Source organism: Alligator sinensis, unplaced genomic scaffold (assembly GCF_000455745.1).
Source record: "Alligator sinensis unplaced genomic scaffold, ASM45574v1 scaffold810_1, whole genome shotgun sequence".
NCBI lineage: Eukaryota > Metazoa > Chordata > Crocodylia > Alligatoridae > Alligator > Alligator sinensis.
The window spans coordinates 277,572-299,532 of NW_005842691.1; the positions used below are offsets into that span (position 1 = coordinate 277,572).

The 21,961-nt window shown below is 43.0% G+C and overlaps 1 protein-coding gene across 6 annotated transcripts in view; it reads left to right on the top strand.

The window, feature by feature from the left end:
* KIF5C (kinesin family member 5C) overlaps nucleotides 1-21,961 on the top strand; it is a 138,089-nt gene that overhangs the window by 32,261 nt on the left and 83,867 nt on the right. Inside the window, exons 1-4 of one of the 6 annotated variants that reach the window (XR_003096326.1) lie at nucleotides 5,614-5,773; nucleotides 9,173-9,246; nucleotides 11,433-11,469; nucleotides 13,598-13,702. Coding sequence is in view for 5 of the 6 variants with exons in the window: in XM_025215978.1 (XP_025071763.1) it covers nucleotides 9,173-9,246; nucleotides 11,433-11,469; nucleotides 13,598-13,702 (216 nt within the window). In the remaining variant the exon portion in view is untranslated. Of the gene's footprint in view, nucleotides 1-5,613; nucleotides 5,774-9,172; nucleotides 9,247-11,432; nucleotides 11,506-13,597; nucleotides 13,703-21,961 lie in introns of those variants that run through there. The other 5 variants (XM_025215978.1, XM_025215981.1, XM_025215982.1 and 2 more) reach the window with 5 other exon arrangements.

Genomic DNA, 21,961 nt, shown 5'->3' on the forward strand with positions numbered 1-21,961 from the left:
TTGGTTCAGGAACCAATCCCACATTTATAACATTGTTTCTTATGAGAAAATTGGTTCCGAGTTGCAACATTTCGACTTAAGACACAGTTTTCAGGAGCCAATTGTGTCATAAGTCCAAGGACTGCCTGTACTTGTCTGTGTTGAATTCCACCCTATTCTCATGCACCCACCTCTGCAATCTGTCAGGATCAAGCTGGATTCTGTCCTTCCCCTCCAGTGTGCCCACCTTGCCCCACAGCTTGGTGTTATCAGCAAATTTGGACAGCGTGCTTTCCACATCCAGATCACTGATGAGATGTTGAACAGTACAGGCCCCAGGACCAAGCCCTGGGAGACTCCACTGCCGACATTCCTCCAGGTCAAAAATGACCCGTCCACCACCACTCTCCGGGTGCGACCATCTAGCCAATTTGTCACCCATCTGATTTGTGTAGGCATCAATGCTGCAATCACCTAGTTTTTTTTTCCGCCCATGCAACAACTGCTAGAGAAGATGGCATCCTCGAGACAGGGAGGGTGGAGAGGCAGGGCAGGGACTCACGCGGGGCTCCTCCAGCTGGGCCTGCCAACTTTCACCGGTGTCTCTCACCATGGTCAGACCTCTGGGAGGGCTCCCAGGGCAGCTCGGTCTTGCTTGGCACGGGTTCGGCCAAACCTCCTCCTCTGCGGGGAGGGGGAAGAGCCTCGTCTCCAACAGAGGAGGTCATGTGTCGTCTCCAACAGAGGAGGTGGCCTTTTATGATCAGGTCACAAAGGCCATGGACGCAGGTGTCGCGGTGGATGTAGTCTTTCTGGACTTCAGCAAGGCCTTTGACACCGTCTCTCACCCCATCCTAATTAATAAACTAGGCGACTGTGGCATAGATGCCTACACAGTCAGATGGATTGCAGATTGGCTGAAGGGTCGCACTCAGAGGGTGGTGGTGGATGGATCATACTCGACTTGGGGGGAGGTGGGTAGTGGAGTCCCCCAGGGCTCAGTCCTGGGGCCTGCGCTGTTCAATTTCTTCATCAGCGATCTTGATGTTGGGGTGGAAAGCAACCTGTTTAAATTCGCTGATGACACCAAAATTTGGGGGGAGGTGAGCACGCTAGCAGGGAGAGAGAGATTGCAGAAGGATCTGGATAGGTTACAGGGGTGGGCAAACAGGAACAGGATGTGTTTCAATACGGACAAGTGCAGGGTGCTGCACTTGGGTAGTAGGAACCAGCAGCACACTTATACGATGGGGAACTCCCTACTTGAGAGCACGGAGGCGGAAAGGGATCTTGGTGTCATTATTGACTCCAAGATGAACATGGGCCGACAATGCGAGGTCATGGTTGGCAGGGCTAACCGGACCTTGTCGTGCATCCACAGGTGCATCTCGAGTAGAGCCAGGGAGGTGATCCTCCCCCTCTATGCGACGCTGGTCAGGCCGCAGCTGGAGTATTGTGTCCAGTTCTGTGCGCCCCATTTCAGGAGGGATGTGGACAACATGGAGAGGGTCCAGAGGAGGGCCACCCGCATGATCCGGGGACAACAGGGCAGACCCTACAGTGAGAGACTGCGGGACTTGAACCTATTCAGCCTCCACAAGAGAAGGCTGAGGGGGGACCTGGTGACCGTCTATAAACTCACTAGGGGGAACCAGAAGGGTTTGGGGGAGACGCTGTTTCCCCTAGCCCCCGCTGGCATAACAAGGAGTAATGGGCACAAGTTGATGGAGAGGAGGTACAGATTGGACATCCGAAAAAACTGCTTCACAGTTAGGGCGGCTAGGAGCTGGAACCAACTTCCAAGGGAGGTGGTGCTGGCCCCTACCCTGGGGATCTTTAAGAAGAGGCTGGATACTTACCTGGCTGGACTCATTTGAGTCCCGTTTTTGTTTTTAGGGTTTGTGGGGTTTTTTTGGGTTGTTCTCCCGCCCTGGCGGGGGGGCGGGCTAGAAGATCTATTAGGTCCCTTCCGACCCTAAACTATGAAACTATGTGGGTAGGGGAGGTAGCCATTTTGCCTGAACACTGGTGGGGGGGGGACTGCCAGCCTGCTAAGGGCCCTCCCCAATGTGACCGCAGTTGCCACATCGATCGGTAGAGAAGAAAAGAGAAGAAGGGTGGGGGAGGTAACCACCTTGCCTGAACACTGGCAGGGGGACTACTGGCCTGCAAAGAGCTCTCCCCCAAAGAGGGTTTGCCACATCGATCGAAGAAAGGAGTGCAGGAGTGGCATCCTGGGCACGGCTCGGGCCCTCAGGAGCCATAGCCCGGGGGGTTTGGGCCAGGCGTGACAACCAGACTCGGACTCGGGAGCTCACACGCCAAAGTGTCTGCCATCCCTCTCTTGGCAGTGGGGCACAAAACTTGGGTTTGGCCCTTGGGTGCAGCACGGTTCTGCCCTGGAAGTTTCTCTGACCGCCCTTCTGGAACCAAAGATAGACATTTAGGGTCCTGAAAAACGTGTTCCTGAAAATCTCCGCGAACGTTTACTTAGAGTTTTGAGACTGTGGCACCTGGCCCTGCCACCGGGGTGAGGCACCAAAAGTGTCCGCCCACGTGGATCGAATGGTCAGGCAACGTGCTCACAGCGACCCCTTACAGACTTCTGGGCCATGCCAGGGGGCCCATGCCAACTGTTTGCAACACAGGAGAGCGGGCTGGGTGAAATTTTTCTAAGTCCCATGGCGGACACCAGGTCAACCTGGTTCTCCCGCAGGAGAACCCCGCCACTCCGAAGGTAACACCCTACTGATTTAAATATGTTCAGCCCCTCCAAGAGTTCCCTAACTAGGTCATCCCTGACCCTAGGCATGGCGGTGCTGCCCCTGTGTCTGTCCACAATTCTGGTGGGGGAAATTTTTCGGTCTCTGTTCAGGAATATGGAGGCAAAGAGTTCATTAAAGAGGTCAGCTTTTTTGTTTGCTGCAATCACCAGATTGCCAAGCCTATCCTGTAGGGGCCTCATGTTATGTGGTGCCTTCTTCTTATCCCCTGTGTATTTGAAAAAAGACTTTTTGTTATCCTTAATTCTGGTTGCCAGCCCTAGCTCCATCTCAGCCTTGGCCTTCCTAACCACTTCCCTGCAGTCCCAAGCAACAGAGGTGTAATCCTCCTTGGTGATATCTTCTTGCTTCCACTGTTTGGACACCTCTTTTTTTGCCCTTAGGCATCCCTGGATGCCTTTGCCAAGTCATGGGGGCTTCTTAGCACTTCTGCCCCCCTTGGTGCGCATTGGGACTGACTCCCTTTGAGCTCAGAGGATCGTCTCCTTGAGGAACAGCCACCCTTCTTGGACCCCCATCTCATTGAGGCTCTGAGACCCCAATGCCTCTCCTACCAACCTTCTTAGCTTACAGAAGTCAGCCCTCCTGAAGTTGAGGACCTCTGCCTTGCTGCTTGCTTTCACCACCCTGTGCTGGATTGTAAATTCAAGCAGGCGATGATCACTGTTGCCCAGGTGGTCGAATACCTGCAGACCCCTCACCAGGTCATCACCTGTGGCAAGGGCCAAGTCCAGCAAGGCATTTCCCCTGGTGGGATTATGCACCTCCTGGGTTAGGTGGAGGTCCTGTATCTCGGCTAGGAACCTATGTGATTGGTTGGATCTGGTTGACTGCTCCTCCCAGCAGATGTCTGGGTAGTTTAGGTCACCCATGACAACCACATCCCTTGACATCACAGTCTCTGTGAGCTGACCTGAAAATTCCAGGTCCAGGTCATCCCCCTGGTGAGGCGGTCTGTAGTAGCCGCCCACTAACAAGTCCCTTTCCCCACGACCCCCTTGCATTCTTACCCAAAGTGCCTCATTTTGCCCCTCCCCCAACCATTGAGGACGTGTATTGCTCTTTGACATATAATGCTACCCCCCTGCCTCTTTTCCCTGCTCTGTCCCTCCTGTACAGCTTGTAGCCCTTGATGTCCACTGCCCAGTCGTGGGTAGAATCCCACCAGGTCACCTCCAGAGCCTGGGCTGATCGTGCTGTCTCAGTAGCACGGTTCAGAAGCATCTCTGTCAGTACGTTACCTCTGCCACTTCAAAGCCACTCCCCAGTAATATAAATTGGCAAAGAGTATCTAGTTATGATATTGTACTAGTCAACTTTCTTTTTAACATTTGAAAAATAGACTCTACTTTTTTTCTTTTTCAGTCCCACTGTATGAGAAGTCATTGTGTACTTTTGCCCAATTGGTCTTCAGTCTCTGCCTCCTCTGTTTCCTTTCTCACTCTTTCCATCTGGTTATATTTTCAACCACATCTCTGTATGGTTCATCTCTCCTTTCTTTTCCTAGTAGCCCCTTCCTTATCTCTTTCCTTTTTTTGATGTAACTCCTCTTTCCTTTTCTTTTTGCCATCTGTGCAAAACCTCCTTATACCCATCCCCCTACATAAATGTGCATAACTTGTCTAAACAAAGATTTGCACCTTATAGACTAACCGAATCAGAACGTATAAGATTTCATGAGCAAGAGCTCACAACACAGCTAACTATTTCCCATTAAATAAAGATTTGTTAGAAAGATAGATAGCTTGTGTTTAAAGGACAATGAGGAGGTGAGGATTCGTTTCCCCACAAACTGGAAATGGAAAGGGAAGGGTGGGCTGCTGAGAATCCTAACAGGTTATTGTATTATTTTTGGATTCTGTTTGAGGATTCACTTAATGTTTAAATTAGCCTTGAAGCCTCAACTCGGCTCCTGCATGCTAGAAGGCAGGAGAACATTTTTTTTCTCTATACCACCAATTTTTTTCTTCCTACAGCTTCCTGGCTTCTATAGTAGCAGGTAGCACAATTCTGGGACTTCACAGTTCCCCTTAAGCTCCTAGCAGGAAGTGTGAGTGATAGAACCACACTGTAGCCTTTCCACTGTTGAATATACCCCATATGGTATTCCTGCAACTGTCTTCTTGCTCCGGTACATGCCTCCACTAGAGTAAGGTTCCCGTGGTAAAAAAGCACTGGATTGGTTACACTTTGTTCATATTCGAAGGATATTTGTTGACTTGTTTATTAGCAACTAGAGGGGTAGAAATTTAAGCAGCATACCTTATTTTTAAAGACATAAGTCTATGGGGCTTGCCCAAGAAAATGTCCTATTCTCTTCTGGGCAAGTAAATCTTCAAGCAAATGACCTACCTGATCATTTGTCTTTATCCTTGAAAGGTGAGTATGCTGGGCAGTGTAGTGTTTTTGCTCTTTTGTGTTCTTCACAAAAGACTAGATTCAATTTGGTTTTGGAATCACCTGGATGTAGGGGTCCTGCAATGTAAACTCTGCACCTTGGCCCAGGAGTGTGATCCAGTTTGACCATATTTAGGCCCCAAGGATCTCTGTACAGTCAATCAGGAGACCTAGCCACTCCTCAAGAGTGATTCAGTTAGACCAAGTGCAGGCACCTGTGTGCTCTTTGCAGAGTAGAGTGAGAAGCATGTGTCTCTAAAGCAACGATTCTCAACCTTTTTTGTACCAGGACCCATTTGTAAACATTGATGGCCAGTCCTGACCTGCTGCCCTGGCCCCCAGGCCCCGACCCCCCCAGTGTGTGGGGTAGGGGATGGGTGTGTGGGGCAAGGGGGGTGTATGTTGGGTAGGGGCGGGGAACTCTGCCATCCTGCAAGGGAAAGGCCATGTGTTCCCCATGTTTTTCTCCTTTAAAAGAGAATCCATTTTTAAAGTTTGTTCATGACCCTTTCATATATTCTTGCGACACATGGGGCGAGAAATGCTGCTCTAAAGGACAATTTGGAGAATCCAGAGGCATCTGAAGGCAGCCAGTAGGAAATGCTGAGCAGAGGGTAAGCATGAACTTCCATCCCTCTCCAGAGCTTAGGTGTCTAACTTAAGCCACACTCTAGACACCTCTATTCATCTGTGATGCAGTATTCCCTGTCCCATTTCTGAGGTAGGAGCTTAATGTGGTGGGGCTGAGAGTGTTAACTTTTTGGCCTAGTAGGCTTATTAGAGCACTTGGTCAGAAAGTGGGAAACCTGGACTGTAGCCCCTACTCACCCTACATCTCCTGCTTTCCCCAGAGAGTATCTTAAACATAAATTAGGTGGGTGATGGCACTTTTGGCCCTCTTCTTGGGCCAAGAGTTCAAGAGTCATGTTCCAAGAGAGAAGACAAGCAGGAAAGAGCATGCCTTTACAGTCTAGTCACTAGTGGCTAGAGCACTGCCTTGGGAGAGGGGAGTCTGTGTGGCCAGGCTTATTTCTGTTTTTTGGTTTATTTGTTTTTTTAAATCAGTGACTATCTATTACAGTGGTTCTCAACCTTTTTAGCCTCAAGGCCCCCCCCCCCAATAACTTTCTGAATTGCTGAGAATCACTGAACTGGAATCTACATTCAGAAAAGATGGGGAGGTGTCTTGAAGTAAGAAGAGTTAAGAGCCACTGATCTAGCTCATGCCAGGTAAGGGCTGCAGGGGCAGGACTCTGAGCATGCCATGCCTGTTCTTTCCCCTGTCTGTCCCTTCCCCACCCCCAGTCTGTATCTGGGGGGACAAGGATGACCCCCTGCTGCCAGGGGTGCTCCTGTATGGTCTCACACAGCAGAGCTGCCCCTGTGGCTCCTCTCACTGGCCCCAGGAGCACTGAAGGATCAGAGGGGATGAGTCGGGCTGCAAAGCATGCCCCCACACCATAGTAGTGTGTGCTGCTGGGAGTGTGGGGCAGCTAGCACACGGGTTGGATGGAGAGTGATGGCAATGCCAGTTCTTAGAGGAGCAGCTGCAGGCACCGCTAGGGTCTCTGGTTTGGATGCAGGGCACTGGATGATGGGAGGAGAGCACTTACCTCCTCATTAATAGGATGGGAACAGCAGCTTACAGAGATCTTGTGGCTGAGAATCACCGGTCTAAGATAAAATGCAGAGTCTGGGCAGCAAATGAGAAGGAGCACATCTCTGTAGTCTGATTATTATTGCATTGCTTTGGGAGACGCGAGTTCTGGGGTCCAGTCCCTCCTTTTGAGTGTACCTGGGAAACTTAGTTATCCAGAAGAAAGGCACATCCCAAGCTAAGGTTCTTACTGAGTTTTTATGGCTTATGTAACATGAGGCGGGGGAGTTATGCACCTTTATAGATTAACTAAATAAGATATGTGTAGCACAAGCTTTTGTGAACCCAAGTTCACTTCATCAGATACTGTGATGAAATGAACTTGGGTTTACAAAAGCTTGTGCTCTATATACATCTCCGATTCAGTTAGTCTGTAAAGGTGCATATCTGCCCTGCCCTTGTGCCTGACTTCAGACTAATACAGTTAATAACCTCTTTCTGCTTATGTAACATGGCCAAAATGGAATTTAGTAGCTTAAATTCTACTTACCAAACTGGATCCATCAAATTGTTCTCATCTTTTAAACAATAATAACTCAATTTTTAGAACTCTTCATGGTACTGTACTATATTTTATTTCTTCCTAGATTTCTGTAAGCCTTGGTAGGCAGCCACCCACTTCTGTAAGCACCTCTTCCAAACTAAATTGCATAATCTTAATATAACATGCTTCACAGGATTGCTTATCCCACCCTGTCAGATACATACTTGCCTGCGAGTATGATCAGAATAAAATGAGCCATAAGACTCCAACTCCAAGGCCAGGCACAGAAATTACACTTTTATTGGTATAAATGATCAGAAACTGGTCTATACCTGTAACAGAGCAGAAGTTTGGCACAAACAGACCAGTTTAAAAATGACAGAACTCAGTCTAAGATTTGCCACCCCACCAAAGGGCAAATGTGTTTTGTTTGCTACCAATCTAAACTATGCTGTTTACAGAAATCTGTGCAACTTAGATTGTTTCTGCCTGGGGCTTTTTTAAATGTCTGTACCTAGCCCAAAGGTTCCCCACACGGAAGGAAAGCCCTCTATCCCCAGATTGGGACAAAGGAAATAGGAATGCAGAAACATACTTGCACCTGGACGGATGGGTGTAGACTGGATCCCAGGAACTCTGAGGTCTTGTTTTGTTCTTCCAGCAGCTTGGCTCCATGATTCCCCACTTCCCCCCAGGTTTACAATCATCCATATACAATCGTTAATGATGTACATCTCTTTACAACCTGACTAGGTATATATTAATGAAAGGGGTTGATAATGAAGACCCCCTTCTCAGCAAAGTGAAGAATTTATGACAAATACTTAACAACTGCTTATCTAGGATGGCCTCAGAAGTTATCGGTTAGGTTTCCATTCTTAACAACAAGCGCTGTTCCTGGTGATAATGGGTTTTAGTTGCTTTGTTTATGTGATTTTAGGTAGGGATCTCTGTAAATTGTGCTGGAATTACCCCCTGTAGTGGCTTCTTTAATGTTTTTCATTTCACCAGTTGCCCTCCTCCCTCCGGATTGGTAGAGGGGCCCCCCTGGTTGGGCCATTGCCACTGATCGACGAGGAAATGAAAACCACAGCATATTTAAAACTGCGGTTTTCACGTTCTGGTGATCTGCAGCAAATGGGCCAGCTGGTGGGTTCCCTCCACCAATCAGGGGGGCGGGGGGCAAGCAGCGAAATGAAAAACATTAAAGGAGCCATTGCGGGTGGTAATTCTGGAGTAATTTTTGGAGAATCCCCAACTATAGGCAATCATCTAAATCAGTGTTTTCCTGTTTACATTAGGAAAAACATGAAATCTGGTCTTTGAAGCCTGTTTCTCTATAAGGTTATCCAAAGTTCATTCCAACATTTATATAATTGAGGATGTATATGAGATGGAGGCATTTATGCCAAGGCCTCTGTGTTCCTTACACCCACCAGAGGTAATCTGGGAAATCAGTTAAATTTGAAATATTGTCAATTCAATTGTTGTGAGAAATAGTAGATATTGGACATAAATATAAATTAAACTTTCTTCTGTGCTTTAAAATTCAGATAAACTTAATTTTCTCCATTCCATTTCCAGTAAATATATTGTATGGGATCTAACATCTAGGATTTTTCCTCAGGAAAGTAATAAAGGCACAAATTATTTTCTAATTATCTAAATTACATCTTATTGTAAAGAAATTCTATTTTTACATGAACAAAGAAACTCAGTGCAGCCATCTGCTCTTTCTTCATTCCCCAAACCCTTTATTTTCTCATTGAACTTTAAATGGTTTAAATGGTGAGTTGTTCAATACTATTTTCGTGATCTTTCAGTTGTTAAGACAATGATGTGCATTTTTTAAATTTTTCCTCTTTTCTGCAGATGTCCTTGAAGGCTACAATGGGACAATCTTTGCTTATGGACAAACATCTTCTGGAAAAACGCATACAATGGAGGTAAGGAACAACATGTTTTAATATAGTAGCATCTTAAGAATCAGACAGGACCAGCTGCTTCCAAGTCAGATGTATGCCAGAAGTACAGTTCAGCTTTCTAGACAAGTGGTAAATACATCAGTGACAGTGATGTGTTTTGTTCAGAATACCTCTTAGACTGTGGACATTCCTCAGGAATGCTTTCAAATGTTTTATCGATAAGTTGCTAAAATAAAAAACAGTGAATTAACAAGTCAACAATAGCTTTTCCAGACTTAACGTATCAAGTTAGGCATGTGTGTATTTTTAAAGTATCTGAGTGGGATTTGTTAATCCCAAAACAAGAGCAATGCTGAGGGTCTGTGTTGCCTTGAATGCGCCATTCTGAAAATTCATGCTTCTATTTCTGTTTCTCATTTGCAATCCTCTCCTGGGAGCCCCACTCACTCATGTTGCAGCATTAATAGCTGAGCTCCTGAGACGTTGCTCTCAAAGAATGCAATGCAAGGCTAACTGCTGAACTCCTAAGTGTATCCTTGTCCCCAGCACATGGAGAAAAGTATAATGTGATCTGGAGCCCAAGGGCATTTTGCCCTAACCCTTGTCAGCCTATAAGTAGATCCAATGAGATGATATCTTAATCTCTTGCTAAAAATCAGCAGATTAAATCAAACATTTAATTATGTGATGGCTTTTATTTACATAGCCTGCTGTCTAAGTACTGGGCTGAGACTGTTTTACAGCAAGAACCTTCCGAAATCAGTTTATGTTGAAAATATGCTGGATAATTTTTTTCCAGCATATTTTCAAATTAAGTTGCCAACTATAAATGGAAGGTCTACAACATGTAGTACTAAAGGACATGGAAAAAAAGGAACCATAAAAGGAGAAAGAGGCTTGCTTTAATTAGCTTAGCAGATTTGCTTCATGAATAGCAGAGGTGACCTACCTAACCTAACAGTGAAGGGAGAAAGAGCATGATGTTCTCTTAACCTGACTGGCCATTGTGGAATTGCTGTCCAATTGCCACAGTAACTCCTAAACTGAGGGACGGATGTAATAACTGATGCCTTGTGTCTAATTAAATCTGCCCTTGCCTTCTTGGAGAGTGAGGGCGGGGGAGTCACTAGCTCAATCTACACAGATGGTGCAATGACTGAGTAATCTACCAGCTCAGAACATAATTAAATCAAAATGCCTGCAGGGCATGAGCTAGTGCTTCCACAGTATGGGGAAGGATTTCTTAAAGCCAATTCATATTTAGAATTATAGGCTCTGATAAAGAGAAGTACTGTAGAAAAGGAAGGGTTTCTGTAATTTTTTTTTTAGAGAGAAATCTGTCACATTAAAATCCTTTTTCGGTTTTAATCCTCCTTTTAGCCCAGCATCCTCTTGTAATGCCATTACAGTACTTTGGGAAAAAATAAGCCATTCTAAAATTGAAGAAATTTTTAAAATCCTCAAGGTAAAGCCGTTATGCAGGCATTTCTACAAAATGTGAAATGCTGAAAAATATTAGTGTTAAGCCTTCATGGGAAAAGATAGTATAATGGAGCTCTGGGAAACCCATGTCTTGCACATGTAACTTTTGCACAGGGAGAGAGATGGGTGTCGTGTGTATGTGGGTAGCTACATTTTTAGTTATGTTCACAAGCTTACACTTCATTGATTCCTTAATTGGCTTTGACTTCACTCTAGACTTTTCAATAGCAGATTCCTCTGTTAGGTTGACATTATTATTTCATCATCCTGAAATAGAAAAAAAACTTTGTTTCAAATGTTACACATCACTAGCCACTGCTTGTCTGCTGTGTTAAAGTGTAGGGATTGATGATCTTAGTAAAATAAAAGTTTTTAATGAGCTTTGCATTTGCCATCTTGGGGCTTTGATGAATTGACTAACTGCACTGTCAGCATGGTGATAGCAGAACAATCCTCCAAAGCATTTTTGAGGTTACAGCTGTAATAGAAGAAGTTCGGTAACTGTAACTTTTTTGTATGAATAGGCCGTGTTGGTTTTTCTTGCTTTCCAACACTGACATGAAACTTTATTGTGGAAATGTAATGGGTCCTGCTTCAATGAACTCAGATTTGAGTGAAATTCCATTTATAGTGAAGTAAAACAATTTCCTCTTGGTTCAGTGCATCTCAATGTAGCATTGTAACTGCTGGTTATGCTGCACCTTTTGATTTCCTTTTTTCCGTAGGCCAGTGAACGTGATCTTGCTTCCACTCACTTCAACGGTAACAGGGTCTGTCCCTGGAAGATAATTATAAGTGGTATACAATGCCTTTGAATTGTATTTTTTTTATTTCTTTTTTTTCTTATTTCCTTTATTTTCTGCATAAGGAGATGATAATAGTGTAAGAGCAGAGCTTATCAAGGAGAAGGGAACATGTATTTTATGTTTTTCTGTTATCATTTATTTGAGAAAAAATAGCAGTTATTGTCAGTGGCATTCTGGTTCTCTGAATAAATATGAAGCGAATGCCCACATTCTAGTTTTGTAATGAACTCCATTACATTGTTAGAGAATGTAGTCTCCAGGCAGTACTAGCAGATAGGCAGTTATGCTAGCAAAGCTGGTTGCAGGCTGATCTAAGGGGCAGGAACAAATGGTATTAAAATTATAGTGCAGCTTCAATTCAGTAATAGCATGTCATAATGGTGCAGATGTAGGCAAGGTAATGCAAGGGTTGGGGTTTTTTCATTAGGGATTCTGAAACAGTTAATTTATCACCTCCGTTTTCCTTTTCACTGATGGCTGTAAACCACTCTGCTGTGTAATGTAGGCTTTTCTGAACAGGTGGGTGGGATGTCAGATGTATAGTTAATGGTAATTTTGTACGAACATCAAACATATACACACTTTATAAGTAGAATATTCATGCTGAAATATATTTAAACTCTGTTTTATAGGGGAAGGAATTAACAGTGTAACTGACAGTTTTCCAGTTTTCCCCCAAGATCTGTAATTCAAGGGCAGAAAGCTAGTGACTGCTTTAAATTTAGATGGACAGCTATATATAGAATGTGCCAGTTTTTCATGCTTAATTTTCTTCATCCTGGCTTAATGCTTATAAGCTGGCTGCCACTCAACCAGCCCCAGTACATTTAAATGCAGCCAATGATGTCCACAGGCACTTTATCTGAGAACAGTAATAAAAGCTGACTAATTGCTAGGGCAGTTGTACATAGCACACCAGTAAGAGTCAGAAATACATGCAGTATACACAGAGCTATTAAGTAGACTTTTCTTTCTAACTTGAATTGAGTTTTTTTTTTCTTTTTAGTATTGCTTTTACAAATTACATGTTTTTACTCCTGACCTTTATTTAGAAAGGTACCCTATGGTCTACGGTGATATTGACATTACTCAATTTTCACTCCTCTTTATACCCTAACAGGGCAAAATACAGAAACATACTGTTTTCTGGTGTTGCCATGGGATTTTGGGAGTTCTTAAAATCATCTCAAGTCTATTCAGTTCAATTTATATATACATCTAATAAATAAATAACTACTCCCTAAAATCTTTATATTGCATCATCAGGCCATTTTTTACTAGGGCTGAGAATGACTACAAAAGATATGAAACACCTTTTTCTGTTCTTTTTAAATTCAAATATTTTTTCCTAGCTGTTACCATTCTGCTATATTCATGGAAGGATTCCGCCTCAGGTTTTTAAGATAATTTAATTTTTTTTACTATGCAGTTCAGTTTCTTATTTATAAAGCTGACTTCTTTGTAGAGGAGAAAAATGAAGGATGCTGTGCAATCAGGAAAATTGTTTTTTATTTAATATTCTGTGCAGCTGCTTAGGGCGTAGAAAGCTGGCAGCAGGCATTAATACAGAGAATGGTAATGTCTGCAACACAGCATTTCCTGCCACTAGGGTCCAGGAAAATGAAACAGCATCATATTATTGAAATGCAGATCTCCATCCCAAGCATTTCTTTTCTAGCTGTCAACACTATTGAAATGATAAAACAGTCTGATGAATGGTTTAGGAGTTTTCTTCTCCTACAGGTTTTCAAATGTCTGAATTTAAACAGGAAGAGCATTTTAAGTGCTTTTGTCTTTACTTTGGTATGTTAAATCACAGAGTGACAGTGTGTGTGTCAGCAGGACAACATGATGCACAAAATGCAAGGAGCTGCCAAAACATGTAGGTACTCTGTAGGGGGAAGAATGCTAACATGTTGAGTCATTCTGCCACTTTTTGTGTGCATCTATACAAGGCAAATCTTTGGAGATCAGGGGACAGGTTCATAGGGGTCCACTAAGCAAAGATCTGTTTGTGAGAAGCTTTTTCTACACTTGTGCATGAAATACTATTTCGATGTTACACTTTGTCTTTGTGTCTTTAGGGGAAGCTACATGACTCTCAGCTAATGGGCATCATTCCAAGAATTGCACATGACATCTTTGATCACATCTATTCCATGGATGAAAACCTGGAGTTTCACATAAAGGTAAATGCAGGATGACACCTTATGTAATGATTAAGAAGGAAGAAAACTAAGCTGGATGGTGAACTTCGGTCATGTTATAAAATGGGATGTTTCACCACAGTATTTTTCAGAATTATAGATGATTCAAAGAACTATTAACTTTAATAAGGAGATATATAATGCTGGAATCAGATGCAACAATGCCTGTTTTCATTAGTCTAAGCTGAATATCCCTTTATTTTCTTTGTATATTTGCAGGTATCTTTAATATTGTAATTCTCCATTTCTTTAATGCTTTCTTAATTCAAAGGGTAGGTCTTAACAAAAAGAAAGAGTACATTTTTAACTTGGGTTGGCCAATGTGAGTCAGGTTAAAATAACAGCACAGACCAGTGCAGCTTGGACTGTGCATTAACTTCCAGTATAGAGTTCCTACTCTGAAGTATACATTGGCTGTTACGATGTAACCATTACCTCTTCATGTTCTTGTAGTTGTGCAAGTGTAGCAAAACCATTGCAACCTTAACACTATTTCGATCCAGGTTAAAGTTACAATGGTTTTGCTACACTTGTACCACAATGAGAGCTCACAGATGCAATGGTAACATCATAACAACTTATACCCGTATTATTCACTACCAATAAAACTGTTACATCTGTGCACATGCTTTTGTTTAGCTTCAAGCTCAGCTCTAAGTGAAGCTGGTAACCCAATTGAAAACCCAAGTTTCCTTTTCTTCACTACTTTTTAAAGCTGAAGTAGCCAACCTTATTTAAAGCACACTTATTTTCCCTATGATATATGTAGCAACTGCAGCTCAGCCCTTGTTATTGATTTGTATAGGGCATCGCTGGTATGGATGGTGCTTTGAGAGAATTTTAGTCTCTGCCTTGAGGAGGTGGTCCATGACCACCTCTGCATGTTAAATATGTCACATAATTGCTGGGTTAATCTCACAGTTAATTTAGACTGGCTACACAGTGGAGATTAATTGTTGTGCCTTAAAAAGGTCCAACCAGCTATAAAGTTATTGCTGGAAAATGTGTAACTACTCTACTGCTGGTTTCTATCCAGCTCTAATTTGCATGTGCAGCATGAACATACCCTGCACAGCCAGGGCTGGGAGTCCCACAGCTGAGGGGACTCTCCCTCCCAGCAGTGCCCTGCAGCTGTGAGATCCTGGGTCCTGGCACCATGACTCATGGGAGTCTTGGTCCTGGCAGTCAGGGGGTACTGCCACAGCTGTGAATCCTGTTAACTACGAGACTCAGTTGCAGGAGCTTGTTACTTGCAATCCTGTGTTCTCCCTCTACTGGCAATGAGGCGTGATAGGACCTGATGCTAGATCCCATAGTCATGCTTCCTGCCATGCATGTGTGACATGGCTGGAGGCACAACTGTGTGGATGATGCATCAGATCCTGTCATGCCTTTGCCTGAATGTCAGAAGAGGCCCCATGTTACATAAGATGTGGTTTGTTGGGAAAAGAAGACTACCTCAGGTGATTGGAGAGGTGGCAGGAGAGAAGGCTTACAAAAGCTATGTAGTTAGTGGGAACATCTAGGTTGATATTAGTTCAATAACCTTTAGTACAAAAACACTTTTACTTCAGCTTCTGTGACCAAGTGGTGCTCTCTATAGAATGTGATTCATCTCTTTTCTAGACTCTCTGTTGCTGGAGGAAATGGTAACTTGTTACTTTGCTTGATTTGATCGAGATTTAAGAGCTTAGTGCATCACATTGGTTGGATTAAATAGAGCACTGTTGTGTATTCATTTGATAATCCACAAACAGGCCTCTGAACCCATTACTATTGTGTAATTACCTTGGTTATGTAACAGAATAACTTTATTAACCATATACAGTCTTGAGTTACATGTAAGGAGCAAAATGCTGACAGAAGAAATAGCTTTATGGATGTAAAAGGATCAACTAACTATTGAAAAGCCTTTTATTAGAGTAGAGGTGTTTGAGGTTTTAAAAACCTTTGGATATATAATTTTCACCTAACCAGATTTTGCAGGAGATTTCCATTTTGATCATCCACATCAACCATGTGATGTTTATGTGGTTACTGCTAATTTATTGTGGTAGCACTTAAATGCTAGCCAGGCTAGTACCTCATTGTGCTAGGCACTATATAAACTTATTAATGGCCTGCCTTTGCTCTGGCAGAAGCCTTGGATGTGTTACTTAATAATTCACATACTGACATGCCTTAATTCTTTTCTGTAATCTCTCAGTAGTTGACATTTGTTACAGTGTAATGGAAGCAGACCTGATTAAATGGCATTGAATAAATGAGTCTGTTAATTATACAAGAGAGCTGTCATTTAGAGAGACAAATTCTGGTATTGGGACAAAGAATCCATCAAACTCTCCTGCATTTTTTGCATAAAATCATTACTTTTCAAGTTTGATCAGTCTGACAGTGGTCTTCTCAGCTGTGATCTCATCACTGGAAACTATTTTATGTTTGAATTGTTGTGAAAACATTTCTACTAGGTGTTTTGAAACATGTATTGGCTTTTTTATTATACAAAGCCTCACTTAATAATACCTAGTAGTGCCAGTGACTAAATCTGTAATGGTTTTGTCAAAATGTACTAAAGTGATGGAGTGTCATCTCACTTGCCAGTCTCAAAAGGATGATTAAGGTAGGTAGGTCAATTTCCAAAGTTTGCTCCTGTTTGTCACTGATTTGCCATGTTACAGGAGCAAGTTAGTTAAGCTTTTTCACCTCAAATTCCCCAGTTCTAATATTTACCTCATGGCAGTGCTGCTGTGAGGATTCATTTATTAGCTTTAATGTCTGTAAAATGCTTTGAGATCCTTTCATTATAGAAGTTATACAGCTGCAAATAATAGGGATTATTAACATATATATTGAATGTGTGAATTCTTTGGGTCATGAGGCTTCCTTGCCTCTGAAAAGCATGGAGCTGGATTTATCTCTTATACTCGGGCAGAACTCCCATTGATTGCAGACTGGATAATCGGACCCAGACCCAGAGGGACGTAGGTAGCTGTGTTTGTCTGAAGTCAAATAGAATACAGGGTAGTTTTGCACCTTGTAGACTAATTTAATTAGAGATATGTATATTGCATGAGCTTTCGTGAGATGTAAACAGCATTTTACAGCTATGTAAACAGTATTTTTAGCTTGCTTGTAAACCTATTTATTTAAGTAACAGCCTCTTACTGAACTGTGTGTAGATATATGAGAAGCAAGTTTTGTATGTTAATATATTTTATTGGACCAACTACGTAGTCAGGATTCATGCTAGATTGGCTTTTTTGGCACAAAATGCCCTTCCTCGGGTATGGGAAAGAAACAAATAGAGTTTAAGCTAAATACCAGGTGGGACAGTTGTTTTGCTTAACTCTATTATGTAAATGAAAATAGTCACTTAAAAAGGGAGACAAGAGCAGTATACCTTTGGAGCAAAGTATAGTTAGCAGAAGTAGCTACAGATCAAGAGGCTGAAGTGGATAAAACCTAATTATGTAAAAGAAGAAGATCATTCAGAAGGGGAGATGCTCATTATTACCTGTTGAGTACCAAGAGATTAGCAGAGGGACCAAGTGAATTGTAATGAACCGTAAAACCATTATCTGCGTTTAGTCTTCAGTATTTAGTGCCCTGTAAAGTTGCATGAGAGGCAAGGATTTTTGTGGTGATATCTTTTATAGGACCAACTGTTTTGTTGGGAGAGATGTTAGATAAGTTTTTGTGTGCAAAGTACCCTCAGGTCTGGGAAAGAAGCTGACACAGCTTGTGTTAAATAACAGAACAATGATTTGTGTATAATTCCATATGTAAAGGAAAAACGGTCACTGAAAGAAGTAGGAGAAGGCTGTAAAAAGCAAAGTTAGCTGGAGTGGCTTTAGAGCAAGAGAAGTGCAGTAAAATCGATAACCTAATTGTGGGAGGGCAAAACCATTCAGAAGGGAAAAGGGTTGGTATTGCTTGTGCAGTGCAGAGATTAGCAGAAGTAGATAGCAGGTAGATTGTAATGAGCCACAGCACAATTGTCTGTGTTTAGTCCATAATTTTTAGTGTCCAGTAAAGTTATGAATATTTGATCCCAAATAGCTTTTGAAGGTGTTTTATAAATTTCCCTTGAGCATAAGGAATGTGAGGTCAGAAAGTGAATGATTGTTCTATGAAAAGTATTCTGCTGCTGCTCTCTCTCTCTCTCTGTCCTTTACCTTGTTCTGGTCAGAATATTCATTTTGGCTCATAGCCTTGTTTAGTTTTACTCGCATAATTTCTCCCAGTATTTGGTGCATTGGAGGAGATTATACTGTATTCTGTGATAGATGTGCATAGGAACTGTAGCTTCTGATGATTTTATTGTTGGGGATGTTGATTATGGTAGCAGTGGAGGTGTGCTGAGATACAAACACTAGTAGGAGAACTCTCTTCTTTCCTGGACTTGAAGAAGGGCACTTTATACCTAAAAGCTTGTCTACCATCTCAAAGCTATGGAATTATTCCAATAAAAGATATCTCCAAAAAAATCCTAGCCTCGTATATTTCCTAGACCACAACTACAACACTCTAATGCTACTACAGTAAGTTTATGAATTTTTGTTCCCTGAATAGTCTTTTGAAGATATTGTGTAGGTTTCTCTTGAGTACAAAGACTATGAGGTCAGAGATGGAGTGATTTGTCATTTGGTGATGACACGGTAGTATTTGGATGCAGCTTCGTTAATAAAATGTAGACTTGGAATTTGTCACAGGTATGTTGATAAAGTTCCTAAGAGTGAGTAAGGTGATGAAACTGCACCAGCTATGAGTGATGGGTCTGAATATTGATAGTGAAGAGAGTGCACAAATTTCAAAAAGGCATTGGAAAAAGAAGTTGGGCAACTTTTTGATGGCCTAGAATGACACTTTCTAATTTCTGTTAATATCAGAGATTTGTTTAATAATGCATGCAGTAGACTCCAAGATATAGGTTGGTTTCATTACATTGTGAGAGTCCTTCAATTAAAATAATCATTTACCCAATAACTAACCTACTGTGATGCCTGAATAGTCGATATTCCAAAAGAGATTTGAATTTAAAAATTAAAGAGATCTACAGTCTCTTTGGTGTGTAGGAAGAGAATACCATGAAGACCAAAGAGCTACAAACTTATTGTCTTTTTGGTTTTTAAAATGAATGGATGGCATAGCGCTTATTCACATACAAATGTAATGGAGAAGATATGTACTGTCAGCCTATTTTAGCATATGATTGTAAAGTGAGGCCTTGATGTAAATACTAGAGAAATTTGTCACTCATAAACATGAATCATCAGTAGGGACCACTGCAGATCACCCTGGAAGTTCACTGCACAGCAGCTCCTTTAATCTTGCAGTTTCCCCTGCACACCTCTCCACCACTGGTTGGCGGAGGGGGATTGACACTTACCCCTGACTGGTGGGAAGGTGAAAACTGCGGCATGTTTAAAACTGTGGTCTTTGCCTCCCGGCCATCAGGAGCAAGTGGTGGGTCTGAACGGACCCCTCTGCCAATCAATGGCAGGGCAGTGCATGGGGGGAAACTGCAAGATTAAAGAAGTCACCACACAGTGCACCTCTGGTGCAAATTCCAGTGGTCCCTAATCATCAGCAATGTAATGTACATGGCACAGTTCTTCCTTAAAATAAAATGGCTTTTTACCCATACAGTACTAAATACTTACTAGACAAAACAGTCCTGCTGCAAGTACAGGCGATCCTTGCCATTAGTGGGGGATACATTCCCGTGTACTATTGACACAGTTCCCTTAAATGGGTTTCTGTTTGTTTTTATTGGGGCTGAATAACCCCTTTATATTGATATTTGTTCAGTCTCTCCCATCTCTGCCCCCTTTTTTGTTACACAACACAATTTCTGTTCAGTATACTCTTCCTCTTGTCCTTGACTCAGGAAAACACTTAGGTGAGTGCTTAACGTTAAGTTTTGGCTTATCTCACGTTGACTCATTAAATTCAATATACAAATAACACTAAGCTTGCTAAAGTATAACCTGCACTTAGTGATGGACATAGCGTACCTTCTATAAATATCCAAAAAGTACCTTATTAATAGATCTGTGCGTAATTTCGGCAGCCGTTTCATTTTGGAGATGTTTTGGCACCCGAAACACCGAATCCAAAATTAAATGGAAGGCACTGAAACATCACCAAAATTAAACGAACCCATTCAAAATGTTTTGGAAATGTTATGGATGTTTTGATGGCGCCCTCTGGGAATAGTCCAGCACAGCCCCACAGACCTCCTTTTAAAGTGCTGGGGCTGGGTGGGGGATGAGGCTGGGCAGGGCAGCCATGGGGCTTCTCTCACAGCTCCCCCTGCCCGGGCAAAGGCAGGCACAGCTGGAGGACCCATGGGAGAAGCCCTTATGGCTGCCCTGCCTGGCCCCATCCCCCGCCTGGCCCAGCCTCCCGGCACTTAGAAAAAAAATAAAAATAAAAAGACTGCTGCACTCACTGGGTGCAGCAGCAGCAATCAGGACCTCTGGGCGCTTATGGCAGAGCCTCCCCATGCAGCATGGAGGAGTAGGGGGCAGCAGGGGTTGCCCCCCCACCTGGCACCCATGGAGCAGCTGTCGCATCACACAGTTACAGCGTCGCTTGGCAGGGTGCCGCACGCTGTCTGGGAGTTGGGGCAGCTCCGTCTGTCAGGGGGAGCCCAGCACCGCTCGGCCCCAGCACCCCCAGCTCCCAGACCGTATGTGGCGCCCTGCCGAGCTGCACTGCACCCATGCCATGAGAAAGCTGCGGCGCAGGTGCCAGGTGGGGTGGGGGGGAAGGGTGATCCCCATTGCCCTGTGATGCATGGGGGGGGCTCTGCCACAAGTGCTGAGAGGCCCTGATCACCATTGCTACAGCCAGTGAGCGCGGGGCATTTAAAAAAACATTTTTTTTTTTAAAGGTTAAAGGAGCTATGGGAGAACCTGCAGCTGCCTGGCGGTGCCTGCCTCTCCCCGGCCGATCCAAATCAGCACCAAAACAGCATCAAAACTCTGAAACAGGTTCTGCCAAATTGAAACGGAACCATGATCTGAAACACCAAAACGAGTCGCTGTCCTCCAAAATGGCTGAATCCGAAATGAAACAGCTGTTTTACACAGCCCTACTTATTAGATGTTCCATGGCGTCATTAGAGCTTACTAAGATTCCACAGTTTGCTTTTTTTCACTCTAAATGTCTTGGAAAATTTGCAGTAAACAAGATCAAAGGTAGATTTATTCACTTTGCTGGATCACTGAGAAGTTGTCTTTCAATGAACAGTGGAAAAATCCATGTAATCTGATATGTAAATAAGTTAAAATACAGATAGTTTCGTCTGACCAGCAGTAAGATAAAAAATGCATACGGGAAACTGTTGGCTCTGGATTTAGAATCCAGATACTTTGTTCATGGCAGGGGACCTACCCTCAGACTGACCACAACCTTCCCATTTCACAATAGGCAAATTTACTGATACAATGATAACAGAAACGAAACAATGCAAACAATCAAACTATTCAGACATGTTCAAACAGACCAGACATGTTCTTCGCAACTTTACCCCTCCTGTATACTGGGCAGTTGTCTCAATTGTGCCATTGTAGCACTACTAGTGCTCCTTCATCCTGCAAAAGGCTGGAGAAATGCCAAGGGTTAGGCCTTTCCCAACCCACCTTGGAAACCAGACCTGTTGTCCGCACAGGAAGGACCTGGTCTTTCTCGGGGATCCTATTGTTTTACTCTGTGTTCCTGATCTCTGCAAAAATTCTGGGAATTAATACAACTGCATTACTTTACTATTACTACTATACAAGCTAAAATACATATTTAATACACACAAAGCAAAAAACAAAGAAAGAAAAAAAAACCAACCCAAAAGGATAACAACAAAACAAACAATCCAGCCGTCTCGATCTTTGGTATGGTTGAGCTCTGTGAGGCCTTGGAGATGCTCTGCATGATGCACCATTTCTTGTAGCTACTCTGCAGGTATTTTATAGCCTATCAAGAAGCTTTGCTTTACATTTCATAGTCTAGCACAGTTGACATGACAGTCACTTATAGCAGTAGCATTTTACGAACACAGCAAAACACAATCATTACACATAACACAGTCAAGCTCAATTCCTCTCTGTACCCAGCAAACTTCACGATATTCCAGTGTTGATTCCTTCCTGCAAAACACAAAGACAAAAAGGGAGGGGCTCACCCCTCTTGGTTGGTTTACACTTAGCTGGCACACTGTGGCTGGCTTTGCTTGGCCTG